At 41.4% G+C, this 17,037-nt stretch overlaps 1 protein-coding gene across 22 annotated transcripts in view; it reads right to left on the bottom strand.

The window, feature by feature from the left end:
• LRRFIP2 (LRR binding FLII interacting protein 2) overlaps positions 1–17,037 on the bottom strand; it is a 106,981-nt gene that overhangs the window by 42,933 nt on the left and 47,011 nt on the right. For 11 of the 22 annotated variants that reach the window (XM_043595779.1, XM_043595778.1, XM_043595784.1 and 8 more), the window contains 9 exons: positions 14,180–14,221; positions 12,675–12,740; positions 11,070–11,144; positions 9,469–9,516; positions 9,343–9,387; positions 8,477–8,524; positions 7,953–8,009; positions 4,513–4,581; positions 2,209–2,298 (listed from right to left, as the gene is read on the bottom strand). The exons of 9 other annotated variants lie outside the window; for them this stretch is intronic. In XM_043595779.1, coding sequence (XP_043451714.1) covers positions 2,209–2,298; positions 4,513–4,581; positions 7,953–8,009; positions 8,477–8,524; positions 9,343–9,387; positions 9,469–9,516; positions 11,070–11,144; positions 12,675–12,740; positions 14,180–14,221 — 540 coding nt within the window. The remainder of the gene's footprint in view (positions 1–2,208; positions 2,299–4,512; positions 4,582–7,952; positions 8,010–8,476; positions 8,525–9,342; positions 9,388–9,468; positions 9,517–11,069; positions 11,145–12,674; positions 12,741–14,179; positions 14,222–17,037) is intronic. 2 more of the 22 variants (XM_043595789.1, XM_043595782.1) reach the window with 1 other exon arrangement.

The following is a 17,037-nucleotide window of genomic DNA, read 5'->3' as shown; positions in this document are numbered from 1 at the left end:
TACAGGTACTTAAACAAGAATGAAAAAAAAGATAAAAATCATTAGCTCACAAGCTATAAAATAAGAGGGCGCTATAACCATGTATAATGGTTACACACACACACACACACACACACACACCCACAGGCTATTCTATCAAATCATGTTATACACATTAAATATGTATAACTTTCATTTAAAAATATGTAAATAAACCAAAATAACTATCTGGGAAAAGAAAAGAGTTATATTAAATTAGTAGAAGCAGGAAAAGATTTTTTTCTTAAACTATCAAGCTTTTCACTTCTGTGTAGTTACTAAGATAAATTGCCAAGAAATACATGTAAGGAGGACAAAACCACCATCACAAATATGAGGCTAACAGAATTCAAGTTTTTAAGAAAAAAAGGTGTATACATTAAATTGTTTGTATCTACAAAAAAAGAACAAGTTGTTAAGCAAATTAATAAAATGAGCAATATTTCAGAGCAAAGACTTTTGGCAGCCAGCTTTCCAACTCCACATGCTGAGATTCCTTGATCTGACAGAGGGCAAGACAGGATTGCTCTAAGGCCAGGTTTGAGGCCCAACGATATGGAATACTTAAGGACTACAAGGATTAAAGTCATTCAGAAACAGCTATTTAAATACAATCAGTGGGGTGCCTGGGTAGCTCAGTCGGTTAAACATCTGACTCTTGATTTCAGCTTAGGTCAAGATCCCGTGTTAGTGGGATCGAGACCCAGGTTGGACTCCTTGCTGACAGGCTCTTCGCCTGCTTGGGATTCTCTCTCTCCCTCTCTCTCTGCCCCTCTCCCTTTCCCTCTCTCTGAAAATAAATAAAGGTTTATCAAATACAAATAAATACAATCAGTAACATGCTAAATGTAAATCAATATCTCTTCATTTAAAAACTAACTTTTTGGCTTAGAAATACTACCTCTCATCTGCTTCAAAGTGCTTGAAAATCAGAACAGCACCGGTCTATGTGCAAAACAACACCAATCCCAGCAAGGGAGAGAAGGTGTCAAAGAGGAAATCAGGTTGTTAGATCCGTCAGGGAGTATATGCTGTTTGGGGTTCCTTCATTAAGACAAATGCTTCGAGGCATCTCTATTGGGCAATCTTTCCTAAATTCACTTCCCCATGAATGTGAAAGCAAAGGATAAGCATTTCTTCAAAACAATGCCATGGTCCAAATGTTTAAAATCTATTCAGATTCCTCTGAGTAACCACGTTAGTGATACTTTGCTAAGTAATACGTTCTATTGTTCAACCTTCAAAGTCTACCTAGTACTACATAGATTCACCAAAATAAAAAGAAAACTTTTAAGACTGATTAGGAATATCTAAATATGGGCTAGGTATTAGATGGTTTTAAGGAATTATTATTTTTTAATGTTTATTTATTTTTGAGACAGAGAGCGAGCCCGCGCACACGTGAGCGGGGAAGGGGCAGAGACAGAGGAGGACACAGGCTCCAAAGCAGGCTCTGCACGGGCAGCAGTGAGCCCAATGCAAGGCCTGAACTCATGAACCATGTGGTCATGACCTGAGCCAAAATCAAACGCTCAGACGACTGAGCCACCCAGGCACCCCAACGAATTATTTATTTTATTAGGTATGATAATAGTAGAGTGAATATGAAAAAGAAATTCTCAGGGGTGCCTGGGTGGCTCAGTTGGTTAAGCATCCAATTCTTGATTTTGGCTCAGGTCATGATCTCCCGGTTTGTGAGATCGAACACCTCATCGAATTCTGCCCTGACCGTGTAGAGCCTGCTTGGGATATTCTCTCTCTCTCTCTCTCTCTCTCTCTCTCTCTCTCTCTTTCTCTCTGCCCCTGCCCCACTCTTTCTCTCTGTCTCTCAAAAATAAACATTAAAAAAAAAAACCAACAAAGAAATTCTCAATTAGAGATGCATACTGAACTAAATGACATGGATTTGTTTTTAAATAATTCAGGGGAAAAAAAGGAAGGAAAGGGGGCAATAAAGCAAAATTGGCGAATTACTGGTAATCGTGGAAACTGCTGGTAAGTTCCGCGGGGGAAATTTTTCACAGAAAAGTTTTTTGGTTTTTTTTTTTTAATCAGAGCATATCAATACACACATTCCAAAACAAATAGCTATTTTATGCTACAATTAAGTTCCTAACTTTCAAACAGCTAATGTGTGAGCCGTTAGTCGCAAGACCGAGACACCACAACCACTGCATGCAATACACTCACGCGGGTCACATCTGGGATAATGACGTCATCCACCTCAGAGACCACGCTCCCCCTACGATTGGAGCGACTAAAATAATCGGCGGCAGAAACCTTTCAATCAGAAAAAATGAGAGGCTTTAAAGGTTACGAAAAGAGAGCAGAAAAGGTAAGAACATTGGCATATGAGCGGAAAACTTTTTTAGGTGCTTGGTAACGTATCATGAAATGAGGAAACGGATGCAATTAACATCCTCAAAGAAGTAGAAAAGAAATGTAAAGGGTTCCTGAACGAAATCACAGCTCCCTGAAACACGCTTTTATTCACCTTCGCCAGAGTTCGATACTGCAGAGATCACTTACTGCCGGAGGGCCAGCAAAGGTAGCGTGTGTGGCACATACATCATCCTCACTGGGAGGGTCCCCAGAATAGTGTTTCCCTAAAACCTCTACCGTATTTCAAATTCACAGTTCGTCACAGTATCAACTCTGTTGAGCACCTGTATGCTCGACGCGGAACGATTTGCAGGGTATCTACCGCACTTTCAGCCCATTTCTACACTTCCTTCCTTTTCACATTCCTCAAGACCAGGAACCGTGGGACAAAACAATGACAGAACTACACTGGCCTCTTTCTGGGTTCCCCAAACACTGTGTCTTGTCCCACCTGAGACTTTGTCACTGGCCTACAAAGCTCTGCTCCCAGCTCTTCAGGCAGCTGGTTCCTCCCATTACGAGGAGGAATGTCTCAGCTCAAAGGTCACTTTCCTTGGGGAAGCCTTCTCTGACCACCCCGTCCAAAGGGACTTGCACACACACACGCGCGTCCCTTCACGTTCCCTGTCCTGTCCCTGCTTTTCTCTTCACAGTTCCCGGGGTTACTTTCTTTTTATCTTCCTTTGCTTGCTTATCTTCTACTTCTTTCACAAGGATATAAGCTCTAGGAGGTCAGAAACCCAGTCTGTGTGGCCCGCCAGCACTTTACTCCCTAAACATTTGTTGGATTAATAAAGGAGTATTTTTTACCTCACTCATCAGCTTTCCTTACCTCAGCTCTGTCTGACTGCCTTGCTTAAAAACTCTTCCCTTCCAGGAATAGAATTTGGAAGTCCATCCACAGAGACAAAAAAGGCTTACAATGTGAAGTTTTGCTAAGGGCAACTGCAGTCAAGCAACAGTATTTTTATTCACGCTAATAGTAATACAACTTAGATTGACACATACCTAATATCTGACCGGTTCCCACCGTCTCCGAATTGCGGTAGGTATTTTCCACATACTGATTCATTTAATGCATATATTAAGCCCTCCTACAAAGACAGTCACTAACATCCCCACTGCAAATAAACTGCAATTAACACAACTAAGAGGCTGTGGAAGTGGCTCAAAGCCAGGCATCGTGACTTTCAAGTCCCTGCCCTTTCAACGCCATCGCTCTCCCAGGGGCTTTCAGGTGGCCTGGCTTGTTTTTTCTCCTTCAGCTGTGAGTATGAGCTCTAGCGGGCTCGCCAATGGACCACAACTGCCTTCACCAGATCACTGCATTCTTGGCCATAAATCTCACAAACATTTGGTGTTCCTCTTCTCTAAGAAAACTTCACGTCTATTACAATCTTTCACAAAACACGGTTCTTTTTTCTAGCTCGAAGCTGACATACCATCCTTAGCAATGTAACTTTCAAATCAATTCTTATATGTAGCAAAAATGCCATCAGCTCTCTGTAAAACTTCCAGCTTCATCAAAAAGAATAATCTGAAATTACTTAATTTGTAGTCTAACCCAGCTATTTGTTGCCTCTACAATTATTAAGCTAGTTGAATTCTAAGACCAGAATTTTTAAGTTTTGCCATCAACAACTCTTAAAAAGCTCACAGGTCTTAAAAGATATGTAAACAATAAACAATACATCTTAAATACACAGCGAAGAAAGCAACTGATGGCAACATGATTTGTGATCCACAGTTATGAGTTTTACACAGAGCGGAGCATTAATTTTGCTTGAGAAACTTGTCTGTGGTGAACTGTGCACATAAATGCATGTGAATGAAATAGCAACAAAGTATAGAAAGTGAAAAACTTTCAAATACGCAAAGACTAGCACATTAGGGGTGTGAGCAGGCAAGTTACTAATGAAAGTTTCCACAGCCCCCAGAGAATACGCAGTCGCGGGAACACATTTCTGAAGGCAAATTATTCATATAAGCAAAATCTGAGGAAAATGCTCATTTTGCCAAATGCAAATTTCACTTCCCGATAGATTTCACGTGATCATACGCTGGTGCAAGTTTAAAACTCACTGTATGTGTTTGCATGCAAACCACGCTCACCACACTGTCCCTTCGTCCGTGACTGGCACGACCAGAAGACCCAACGCTTGCACTGCCATCGTCGGTAAACTACGGACGGTAAAAGCAGATAATGAAAACGAGGCGATTTCACTCCAGGTCTCACCTGACCGTAAGCACATTAGGTAAGGTTTCGAGAAGCATGCAAATACTATACGTGAGCATCTAATTGGCACCATGTATCACGCACCATCAGACAGAAAAGGGACTTCAAGGTGTAATAAACTATCCCTAAAAACCAACAGACATTTCCAAAGAGCACACAGAATAAAAGGCTACTTTATCTTTTATTTAAGTTACAGAAGAAAAGAGGACAGGAGTGAGGGGCTGGGGTATAAACAGACCAACCAAAAGCAGCTAGGGTTTCATGCTTTTTAAACCCCCAGGCCCCTTGGGATCCCGCCCGGGGTCAGTAAGCGTACTTGACGTTTCAGTTTGGGAGAGAAAATACACGAATATCTTCTGGGGAAATAACGTAAGCCAAAGAATTGCCTACCAGCAAGGACACTGAAATGATGATTCTTAGTCTCCTTTATTCATGCCTATGCAAAGAGCAGAGCTATTTCTAACATCACCCAATAGTTTTCTTCCTATTTCACCAGCCCTAGAAGACTCCCCTTCCACAGGTGAAGGTTACCTCCATTCTGGCATCACTGAGGAACCATTCTGGCATCACTAAGATAATAACTCTGAACCCAACGTCCAAATGAAATAGCATGTAGCTAGCACACAAGGACAAGATTCTATGCTTGACTGAAAATACATTACCGTAATTTTGTTGGCAAGGGGTCATTACATTGGTACATTAAAAATGCTACCAGGCCCAAGAATTGCCAAGTGGAATTTTGTTATGGAGTAAGGTAAAAGTAAACTCCCCACTTATATCAAAAAACCTTCATCTCCTTAAACATTCCCGTGCACATTTTTGTTAAGTAAAGGAGCAGAATTCTTGAGAAGTGCCACTTGGAAATGGCAGGGGAACAGAGTCAAACACATATATAAAAGAAAACCTATGTAGTCCACTTACTCCATTCCACAAAAACAATCTGTATCGAACGTTAAGAAACTGCTTTAATAATTTCTCCTGCACGCCTGGGTGGCTCAGTCAGTTAAGCATCCGACTTTGGCTCAGGTCATGATCTCATGGTTCGTGAGTTCAAGCCCCACACTGGGCTCTCTGTTGTCAGCACAGAGCCTGCTTAGGATCCTCTGACGCCCTCTCTCTCAAAAATAAACATTTTTTTTTTTTTAAAAGTAACTTCTCCAATTTTGACATTGTCAAGAATAACAAGGTAGTTCTTAAAGTCATCCTTTGCCACTGGAAAAGTAAATTAGTACGGTCTTCTTGGTGGGCAATACGGCAACGTACATCATAATTTTAATGTATATACTCTTTGACCCCCATCATGTTAGGATTAGCAATTTACCTGGCATGAGATCTACTCATATGTACACAAAAATAGACTTGTGTAAGAAAGTCCACTATGCAAGTGTTTAGTAACCAAACTCTGGCAACCCTAAATGTCCATGGGTAGGGGAGTGGGAAATACAAACTGCCAGTTATGTGATGACTAAATCGCAAGGATAAAAGCTAGAGCATAGAGAATACAGACAATGGAACTGTAACAGTGTTGAACAGTGACAGATGCATTGTGGCAAACACAGAACGTATAGCCTTGTCCAATTACTGTGTTGCAAACCTGAAAGCAATGTAACACTGGATGCCAACCATACTTCAATTTAAAAACAAAAAAAGAAAAGCAGTACCCGTACCAAAACATAAAATATATTCAAGAAATCCTCAAAAAGAAATGCACAATTCATGCACTAATGAAATGATAGATTGCCATTAAAAAGGAAAGTGCTGACAAAAAAACCTATCTCCAAAAAGCATTCAGTAGAAGAAGGAACATAGTTTACTTTTAAAAAATCTTTTAAATGTCAAGGGTGCCTGGGTGGCTCAGCAGGGTGGGCATACAACTCTTGATGTCAGCTCAGGTCACGATCTCACAGTGTGTGAGTCTGAGCCCTGCACTGGACTGACAGCACAGAGCCTGCTTAGGATTCTCTCTCTCTCTCCTTCTCTCTGCCCCTCCCCTGCTTGTGCTCACACACGATGCACTCTTGCTCTCTGTCTTAAAAAATTAACATTTCCAGGGGCGCCTGGGTGGCGCAGTCGGTTAAGCGTCCGACTTCAGCCAGGTCACGATCTCGCGGTCCGTGAGTTCGAGCCCCGCGTCAGGCTCTGGGCTGATGGCTCGGAGCCTGTTTCCGATTCTGTGTCTCCCTCTCTCTCTGCCCCTCCCCCGTTCATGCTCTGTCTCTCTCTGTCCCAAAAATAAATAAAAAACGTTGAAAAAAAAAATTAAAAAAATAAAAAATAAAAAAATAAATAAATAATTAACATTTCCAAAAAAGATTTTAAATGTCAAAAAAAGAATGAAATATATCTTTATGTATGGATACAAAAAGAGACTTTAAGTAAAGAAAACAAGCTGAGGCACAATCTGTATACATATACATACTGGTCAAATAAAGGACACTCATGCACGCATAACGTATCTCTGAAAGGATATACGAGGACAGAGCCTGCGTTTGGGGGAAGAGAAATGGGGGAAAGCGTCAAGGGATTTTTAATTTGGACTTTCCTTAAGCTGATACCACTTTTATAACTTTAAAAAATGTTTTGGGGCACCTGGGTGGCTCAGTTGGTTAAACGTCCGACTTCATGATCTCACAGTCTGTGAGTTCGAGCCCCGTGTCGGGCTCTGTGCTGAGAGCTCAGAGCCTGGAGCCTGCTTTGGATTCTGTGTCTGCCTCTCTCTGTTCCTCCCTGACTTGCACTCTGTCTGTCTGTCTGTCTGTCTCTCTCTCTCTCTCTCAAAAATAAATAAAGATTAAAAAAAATTTTTTTTAATAAAATAAAAAATGTTTCAATATTCCAGAAAGATTAGGGGATTAGAACTGTCCCAGTTTTGTCTTTTATGTAACAATTTTTAGAAGCTGGCTTGTGTTACTACTTCTCCTTTCACAACACTGATCCCCGAAGTGCTGGCAGGCAAGTGAAATGGCTCAACGCAGGAAGCAGAAACAGAGGGAGGGGAGAAATTCAGGATGATCAACCCATCTTTTGAATTATCACCACTAAAAAGACAAGAAGTTCACATAAATGACAGTACAACATTTTTTAAACTTTTAATGGCATTGGTTCCAGACTCATTTATGAAATTATGTACAAAGCCACATTCGTACAGAAACCACCAATTAGGACAAATTAGTACACCTGAGTTTGCGCTCTGACGGCCAATGATAATCCACGCACGAGAGTGAAACACACATGCTCAGTCTTCTGAACCGTGAGTACAGGTTAATTAAACAACCCCAAGTGTCTACAAAGCATGCAAAGAGACCAGACAGCTCACCACAGGACTGCTTCGGGCCGAACTCGTTCTTGAGGAGTAGGAACTGTATTCGGATGGCTATAAAGTTTCCAAGAAGAAAGGTTTTACAATAATGGCCAGCTCCCTTTCCTGCTGGGAATACATTAAGGACCCTGGACCCTAAGTGGCTGCTGGCTCCCAGAGGGAAGGTGCTGGCTACTCCCTGGTCTGGAACCCTACCCCCCCCCCCAACCCTTCAGACCCAGCATCACTAGGCAGGAGGCTGAGAAGGGGAAGGGGATGCCCGGAGGAGCACTGCTCTCATCCTCTTTCTGCGGGACTAGTGAGCAGGAAAAGAGGTTCCTCTGCCTATGTTCCCTTCAGACTTTGAGCCATGATTTCCGGCAGGCACTTGCTCACAGCTTGGGTGAGAGTCACAACTGGCTACCTCATGGGTCACTGCTTACAGAGCAACTGCAGGTCAGACGAAATGACTTTTCCTTTGTAAGGGAACTGTGCCCACCTGCACATCACCCTCTTCACCACCTCCCTCCAGTTGGACTTACAGTTCGAGACCCATAAGGGTTATATAATCCACCGTCATACAATGACACCTACAGAACAGAGAAAATGCCATTTGTCTATTGATTCAGCATCCAAGTTGTTTGGAAAATGTCACAACGTCTTTGCAGTACTCAGTTCCAAAAAAGCGTCAAAGAGTGGTATCTCAGGTGAGAACACCCACTGCTTTGCGTGAAGCCCTACATCGATCCCATTAAAACTTCAAGCTCACGCTTCGTTTAAATAGCACCTTTAGTTACAGTGTTTCTTCCCATCATTGTGTTACGAAGCTAGGAGAAGGAACACTTATGAATTTCTTCTCTGAGCAGAAAAGGAAAGCGAGGGACAGAAAGCATTTCGCCCACCGGCAACCATAAAACGAAACTACAGAGCCCTAAGGGGCCGGTCTACGAGAACAGGCCCCAGCAAGCAAGCGACAGCTCGAAAGCAACCGGCTCACAAGTCGCACGTTACACAGAGCTATGGCTTCCGCTTTCTAGTCAGCTTGCTTTATTAGAGCCTGGTATTAATGTGGCCAAGGCCACAGCTGTCCCAAAGAAAGACATGGCCGCTGTGCATGGGCAGCCATCTCACAAAAGTACACAAGTGAAGTGGGGCCCATGCAGGTCGGCCTTCTCTACAGGAACCAATCCTAAGCAAGGGCCTACCAGCAGCCAGCCGTATCTGGAAAATAGGGGCCTTTTTACTACCATAAAGTTTTGCAAGTTAAGCACAGGCAGCACATCCTGCAGGACACACAGCATCAAAGCCATGTGTCCCCGACTGTTGTGGAGGAAAGCTGTCAAGCCAGAGTCAGCGCCATGACAGGGGCTCCCCGGGAGTACACACACTGGAAGAGAGCAATACGAACCAGACTGGTACTTCTCAGCAGACCAGAATCTGCAGTGGAGGAGGCCTATGAAAAAAGTGCACGATCTCACCCAAAGAAAAGCAACTGGTAGCGATGAAGGCAACACACTTCTCAGAAAGTACTAACCCTGTTACTCCTTGAGGTCGCCAGAGGGTCACTACACAGGGAAGAAGACTGTTAAGAAACAAAAGCAAAACAGAACAACGTAACTTAGCAAAACAAAAGAACTGGTCTCCCCAACACGAAAGCAGAAGCCGCGTTTATTCTATACTGCATAATTTATTAGCAATTCCTGAGTGCTTAAGGCAGTTAAGTAACACACAAGTGAAAAAAAATTAGTCATTAGAAATCTTTTTGAGGGCGCCCGGGGGGCTCACTCAGTTGGTTGAGCCTCTGACTTTGGCCGGCTCAGGTCATGATCTCACGGTTCACCAGTTCGAGCCCCGCATCGGGCTCTGCACTTTGGGCTCGGAGCCTGGAGCCTGCTTCGGATTCTGCGTCTCCCTCTCTCTCTGCCCTGCCCCTGCTTGTGCTCTCTTGCTCTCCCACTCTCTCTCTCCTCTCAAAAACGAATAAACGTTAAAAAAAAGTCTTTGAGTACCCATCTTAAGGGGTAAGTAACAAAAACACCTGGGATGGTTTTCCATAAATGGGTTAAGTCCTACTGGGTTTCAACAGTAACGTCAGGAGGTAGTGTGGCAGCCCAAGAAACCACTCCAGGAAAGGGGGTCACGGCACAGGGTCTGTGGAGGACGGTGGCCACACGCAGGTCGCCAGTAGTTCCTGGGACATTCTGTGATCTCACAGCAGACTCCTGATGGGCTTAGCCTGACTGCTGAGGAACCAGGTAAATGAGCTCCAAGCCATCACTATAAACACTGTTTTCCAAATGGATGAGAAACCCAGTCTCTCAAAACAAGCCATGGACCAAGTGCCTTAGTTTAATCAGATAAACTGTAGTGGTCACAACAAAGCCCAAGCACCGACAAGGCACAGCACTCTCAAATGGAATTAAATCTTTCTTTTTCTGACGTCATTTGAAAATATAATTTTCAGTTCCTTTTCCCAAGCCCATCAGACAGGGCAAATAAGAGTAAGTTGTGTGTGCAGGCTTTGACAAGTGAATTATTTTAAATGTACTATGCACCATGTATTGAATGTTTTTTAAATTTATTGATGTACCAAATGCCTTGAAAAAAATAAGAGTTCTAACATTAAACAAATAATTATATTCTTCTCATCCCATTTACAGTTTAAATCTTTACATGTAAGCTTTTATTAGAAAGACATCCACCATGATGTGTACTGATGCCTACAAGTTATTCTGAAATACATCCCCCCCCCCCCCCGTAAAAAGATGGATCAATGGATGGACAGACAGGCAGACAATAATACGATAAAGGAAACAGAGCAAAATATTGATTGTAGACTCTAAGTAGTAGGCACATGGATGGTCACTATACAATTCTTTGAACTTTTTTATATGTTAAGTTTTTTCACTTCAAAAAACTGGAAGAAAATGGTACTCACTTACAACAACGGTGATTCAATAGCTCCCAGTGTGTGAAGACACACTCACACAGACTTTATGAATTCAGTTACCACAAACCAGGGGACACACAGCCGTTCACAGATTAGTTCTAACTAGTCAAAAGGCAAAATCGAGGGTTAGAAATGTGTTAGAGTTGGACAATAAAACACACAGAGCCAAAAAGCTTGAGACAAACCCGAGTGAAGTAGGCAGAGGTGGGTTTGCTATGTCTGAGACTGCTATAGTTTCTCTGGTCAAAGTAGAGGCCACTCTGCAGAAAGTAAAATTAAACACTTTTCTTAGGTTAAACGTTACCAATGCACAAAGGCAGACTCCGATACTGCCAAAGCCCTCTCCTCCAAAACAATGATTTTAAAGCACTGAATTGCATTAAGTAAAAGTTACAATAATAACTATCTCAAGTCTCCAAAAAAAAGACCAATACTAAAGGCTAACTGTTTTCAAACCAAGTCACTACTAACTTTTTTACTTTAAAAACATGAGCATAAACCCTCAGTCAAAATGAAACAGAAATAATAAGTGATTGATTCTCATGTCACATTTAGTAACATCCTTGAAAAATCCAGGACAACTGAGTAACTGCCATTTATAATTACCATTATAATTACCATTTAGTAATTACCAATTATAATTCCATTTGGCAATGTCACAGAAAATAGTCAGGTCTTTTTTCTTTCCAAACTTCTCCTAATCCCATTATTTGTCAAAATGAACTGATCAAATTACGTTACCAAAGATGGAGTGCACGTGTTTACTGAACAGGTTTGGCCTAAAACCTCCATGGCAAGTTCATTTTCAATACACTGCACAAAATAACCCATTTTACAGACTGCGGTTGCTTGACATAGAGAAAATCATCTACAAAAGTCCCTTTCTAATTTATCCAGCCATCTTCTTTGCTAGAAGCTGAAGAAATGTAAGCAATCCCTGACCAAATCCCCCTGCAGTCGGGGGCACCCCTCCTCCCACCGCCCCCCTGCCACTCCACGCCTTGCCTCCCTGTACCACGCCCTCCCAATGCTTCAGCCCCCACCTCTCACAAATGTCCTCTCCATCACATTCTCTCCTCTCTCCTCTGTGCCAAAGCCCACCGACCCTCTCTCACCCCACCAAATATCAGAGCCCTGTCCACAGAACTAGTCAGCAGGGGAGCTTGGGACTGATTTTCCTGCCAGTGCTGTGGCAGCCTGACAGGGAGAGGTGTTCCTCACACCCCAAACGGGCATTCTGGACACGCTTTTTCTAGCAAAGCGGCTGGAAGTGGCTGGAACGGAGCGCTGTTGTTGGTCCTGTGGCTTCACGGCATTATAGGTTCAAGAGCTTTCTGCAAGACAGCATGGGAACTCTGCTAACACAAACTTCATTGTTTCTACCAGAAAACTCACTCCACGTTCCCAAAATTTCACCTACAAACTCTCAGAATGAAACCTATTTGTGAGCTTGGCACTGCCGATACTACCACGACTAAATCAATTCAAATTTCTAAAATAAGGATAAAAATCTCACTAGACTATTCTTGAAGTATATGCCAAAAGACAGTTCATAAATGAAAACAGGTGGTTAAGGAACTTCTTGTATTAACTTGACAGTAAATCCTGTAAGTGAAAACAAAATTACTTTCAAATAAGATTCTGAAGAATCATGTTTCAGTATGGTATCAGATTGCAGTAACGCCTAAGGCACACCAAAGTTGCAATCATAATTCTCAAGTTCCCTAAAAGTAATCCGTGAATTTTACAGCAGCACAAGATAGTGGGACATGAGAAAGAACACAACTAACCAGTGGGTCTTTACGAGAACCAGAAGACCTCTTCTTCATTCCGTAAGAGTGACTGTAAGAATGATTCTGGAAACAAACATTGGAAGTTAACTTTAATGATCATACAGTGAAGTTTTAACAATCACTTCACAAAATCTGTTTTAAAATTAGACACAGAAAGATGCATGAGATACAGAGTAGTCCCCATGCAATCTACTTCCCAGCTGTTAGTAAATGATTCACTGCCCTTGACTAGCTAAGATCTCCAGCACCTCTACACATCTGCACTCCCTCACCCCCCGTGCCATCGGCTCCATGTGCAACCAGCTAAAAAAGATGCAATTACGACTCAGAGCCAGGCAGGGGATCTGTGGGGATGTTCTCCCCACCCTTTATTTGAGTCCTTCTATCTTCTTCGTAAAGACATGGGTGACAAGAGGGTCCACCTCCTTCTAGGTTGTCCTCAGCTAAAAGCCAGAGGGCAATCCTTTGGGATCAACCAAAACAAGAGAGAAAGAACAGGACATTGCTTTGCCCAAGAATGCACCCTTGACCCAAGTTAGTCGTCCCACAGCACGCGCTGCTCAGGAAGAAAACAGCCAACATGGTATGGATTGTCCCTTGTAGCAAGAGCATTACCAGACAACGGCCTCACACGCAGGTCCTAGGAAGACAGACTGTCTCAATACATAACTTCTCCCAGGAGTGCAGAGCCAAGTGTATTCGAGGGAATAAAGGACAGAAATACTACTACACAGGTCAATGGGGAGACAAGAAACCCAGTACAGCTATGCACGGCTCACGTGAAATGAGGAGGTGTGGGCAGAAGCGTCCTAGCTATCACTAGTCTGCTCCAGGCCAACCATCTGACACATACACACAGAGCTCGATCCTGAATCTGTCCACTCACTTTCCTTTTTTGAATACGCATAACCTTCCATGTATACGTTACCCTGAACATTTTAAGAGATGACTATACAATCTAGAAACTCAGGCCATCTACTGACATAACCCAAGGAAAACATGCTATAACTAAACTTCCTTGGCTAAGATGACACACATAAAAAAACGAACCAAATCAAGCAAACAGAAGCGAACATAACTGATGTTTCAGGCATCATCTCTCACTGCTGGCTGTTTCCTGTTTAGTAACCTCACACCTGCTGGGTTGGGACACATAAATGTGAAACACAGCAGGGTCTATAGTTCAGTGAGTATCAAACACTGCCAGAAACATGTCTTCCGGGCAATGCACATGTGTCAGCTGGGTGGTTTACCACTCTAAAAAAAGAAGTGACTACCAATCGTAGTCCTAAATAGGGAAGTAAATAATTTTTATCTGATCCTGAAATTCTAAAAGAAAAATGATTCAAATATTAAATTATGCCACGATGGTATTCTTGGCCATATTCTTTCCCCAAAACATAAGAACAAACCTGTGAAAGTTAGTCATAATCTATGATTAGCATCATTAAGCATTTATAAAGTAAAACTCTACATTTAACACAAAATCATGCACTACATACTAATGATGAAAGTCTTGATGATCTATCCTTGAGAGCATCATGCTGGGTTTCAGAGAAAGGTGAAAGTTGGTTGTAGTTCCAAAATCAGAAATATAAAGAGGAAAAAGCAACATTTGCAAAGATTAAAAATCCAAACTAACTGGAATTTAAATAAAAACTTAATTTAAAAAAGATCCAGCACTATTAAAAGCCCCAAATTACACGCAAAGGTTGTTACATGTGGATTAAAAAATATTCTTCCCCTCACCCACACTTTCCCAGTGTAAGTTATTGCTAAACTGTATGTACATGTAAAACCACATGTTCTCTTTCAGACGCAGAATTCATCATCGGTAATGGTGAGACGATTCGATCTCAGTACACTAGAGCATGAAACATCCCAAGGAAGCCTTTAAATGCAGGAATTAAGCATTCTGAAGTTAAAAGAGGTTTTACTTTTTATTGTTGTGACCATTACCATCATTTCCCATTGTTTAAAACGTGACAAAAGCAAGGCATGAATAACGAAGCGAGAGCATGTAATATAATCAGGCTTACAAAAAAACACATGCAGCGTCAAAGTGTAGGAAGTTCCCTTGGAGCTGCCTGTGGACAAACAGGTGAAAAACTGCCTTTCTCGACTAAACTAAAAACTGAAAACACTGGACAAAACTGGAAACTTAGTCCGAGCAAAGTGCGGAATGCACAGTACACATACATACGTTAAAAATATAAATAAAGGAAAAATATGGAAAACTTATGGTAAGACCAGAAAAACCACACTTCATGTACAGTCTCTAAGAAAATAAGATAATAGGCGTAACAGTACATTTCAAATCCAAGAAACTCAATAAAACAGTAACTACTGAGATTTCTGGTTTCCTAATTTTGTTTTTTAAGCATTCTAGCTTATACCTTTTAAGCAATCTTACCCAGAAGAGGCGAGAAATAAAGAGTGTTATTACATATGCAAAAAAAAAAAAATCTGTTTCTCTAAAAATTTTTTAAATGCCTAAAGGTGTGCATTTGGTAAATTATGTGCAATGATAAAATGTCTCTGTATGGTGAGTGACATTTCCCGGAAAGTAAAGTTCCTTCTCTATAGAAATTTCACTTAGGTCTTTTCTCAGTCAACAAAGTATCTTTTTTGTTTAAACCATCACTAAAATACGTATCACTCAAGCCACACATTCTTGCATATAAACTATTCCACCCTCCCAACCAGATAAGTTCACTGAAGAAAACAGTCCTGTCTTCTGTTCTCTGATCCTCTCTGTAGCACCAATGGCATTTTACGGAGGCACAGGATTTAAACAGGATTTAACAAGTTGAATTGAAATTGACCTATTTCGATTTTCCTTTCCCACAATGTAATGCAGAGTTCAGCTGTTTCTTTTTAAAAAAACTGTTGAATCTAACTGGTAAGATATCCGAAAGTTGGCACTCCAACTGCTCCTAAAACAACTGGGTAAATGAAAAGAATCCCCCAGTACCTGCCAAATGGCATTTATGTTGTCTAAAAACAAATGATTCATCAAAGGAGGGGGAACTGGAGACATTAAAGGACTCTAGCTAAAACATTTCCAAAATGCTATTATGGTCTATTAAAAAATTTTTTTTCTCACAGTTACCTGAAAGTCTTCATTTGAAATAAAATTAAAAGAAATACAGCAAACAAGTTGTGGAAACAAAGTTCAGCAAGTGACAATTTCCATTAGAACATACACCTATTACTCAAGCCCACAAAACTCTCCAAGTCAGCAGTGAATGCATAATATTAACACTGCACATTTTTCTGAACTGCACACCATGATGTCTTTCCTTTTGGGTGAACTGGCTCTGCTCCAGTGTGTCCCCGTCATGTCCTTCGATGGGCTCTTCCATGGAATTAAACAGTGTAGTAGTAAACGACAAAACAGAAATCGCAAGCATATTAAAAGCAAATCCATTAAAATTAGACTAAGGCTACTGATAATTAAACAGGAACTAGTATTTGTAACAGTAAAAATCAGCACCAGTAAGAACCTGCCATGTGTCCCTACTGCTCTAGTTCAAGCTCACCTCAGTTTTCTAATTTTGGACGTCTACTTTACAGTCTTCTTGTATTTCAGTATAAAAAGCAGTGACCAAGCATTTGTAAGATGTTTTTTAAAGGGAGATTGTTTTTTAAAGAAACAGACTTTAAATTCTAAGCTCAGGGCTTTGATTTCATCCTCTTTCCCCCAAACCAACCATTCTCAGTTCTGAACTATCTTTGCTCTTTTTATTTTTATATAGAATGTCTCTAGCATGAACACCATTTCCAGCCCAAATATCTTCAGGCAGGCCATTTGTCACAGAAAGTACTGAAAGTTAATTGGACAAAAATCAAAGATCAAAGTCCTAAGAATGGGGCAGAAAACCTTAACTATATATCTGCCCTCACTCACATCCAGGTACTGCTAATTTTCACACATCAACTACAAGTTTTAAAAGAAAAATTTTAAAAAAGAACTGACAGGGGTGCCTGGGTAGCTCAGTCGGTTGAGCATCCGACTTCGGCTCAGGTCACGATCTCACAGTTTCGTGAGTTCTCGCGAGTTTGAGCCCCGCGTCAAGCTCTGTGCTGATATCGCAGAGCCTGGAGTCTGCTTCCTTTGGATTCTGTGTTGTCCTCGCTCTCTGCCCCTCCCCCACTCGCACTCTGTCTCTCAAAAATAAACATTAAAAAAATTTCTTTAATAACTGCAAAGAAATACCAAAACTCCCAAATTATACCATAATAGGAAAATTTTCATAGTTACCACAGTGAAATAAACTACTGTGAAGATCTACTTTTATCTTCAAGTTATTTAATTCTATAATTTCCATAGTAAGAAAATCCTCATTATTACTTTATA

Source organism: Prionailurus bengalensis, chromosome C2 (genome assembly GCF_016509475.1).
Source record: "Prionailurus bengalensis isolate Pbe53 chromosome C2, Fcat_Pben_1.1_paternal_pri, whole genome shotgun sequence".
In the NCBI taxonomy this organism is placed as follows: domain Eukaryota; kingdom Metazoa; phylum Chordata; class Mammalia; order Carnivora; family Felidae; genus Prionailurus; species Prionailurus bengalensis.
This window is presented reverse-complemented; position numbering and strand designations above follow the sequence as displayed.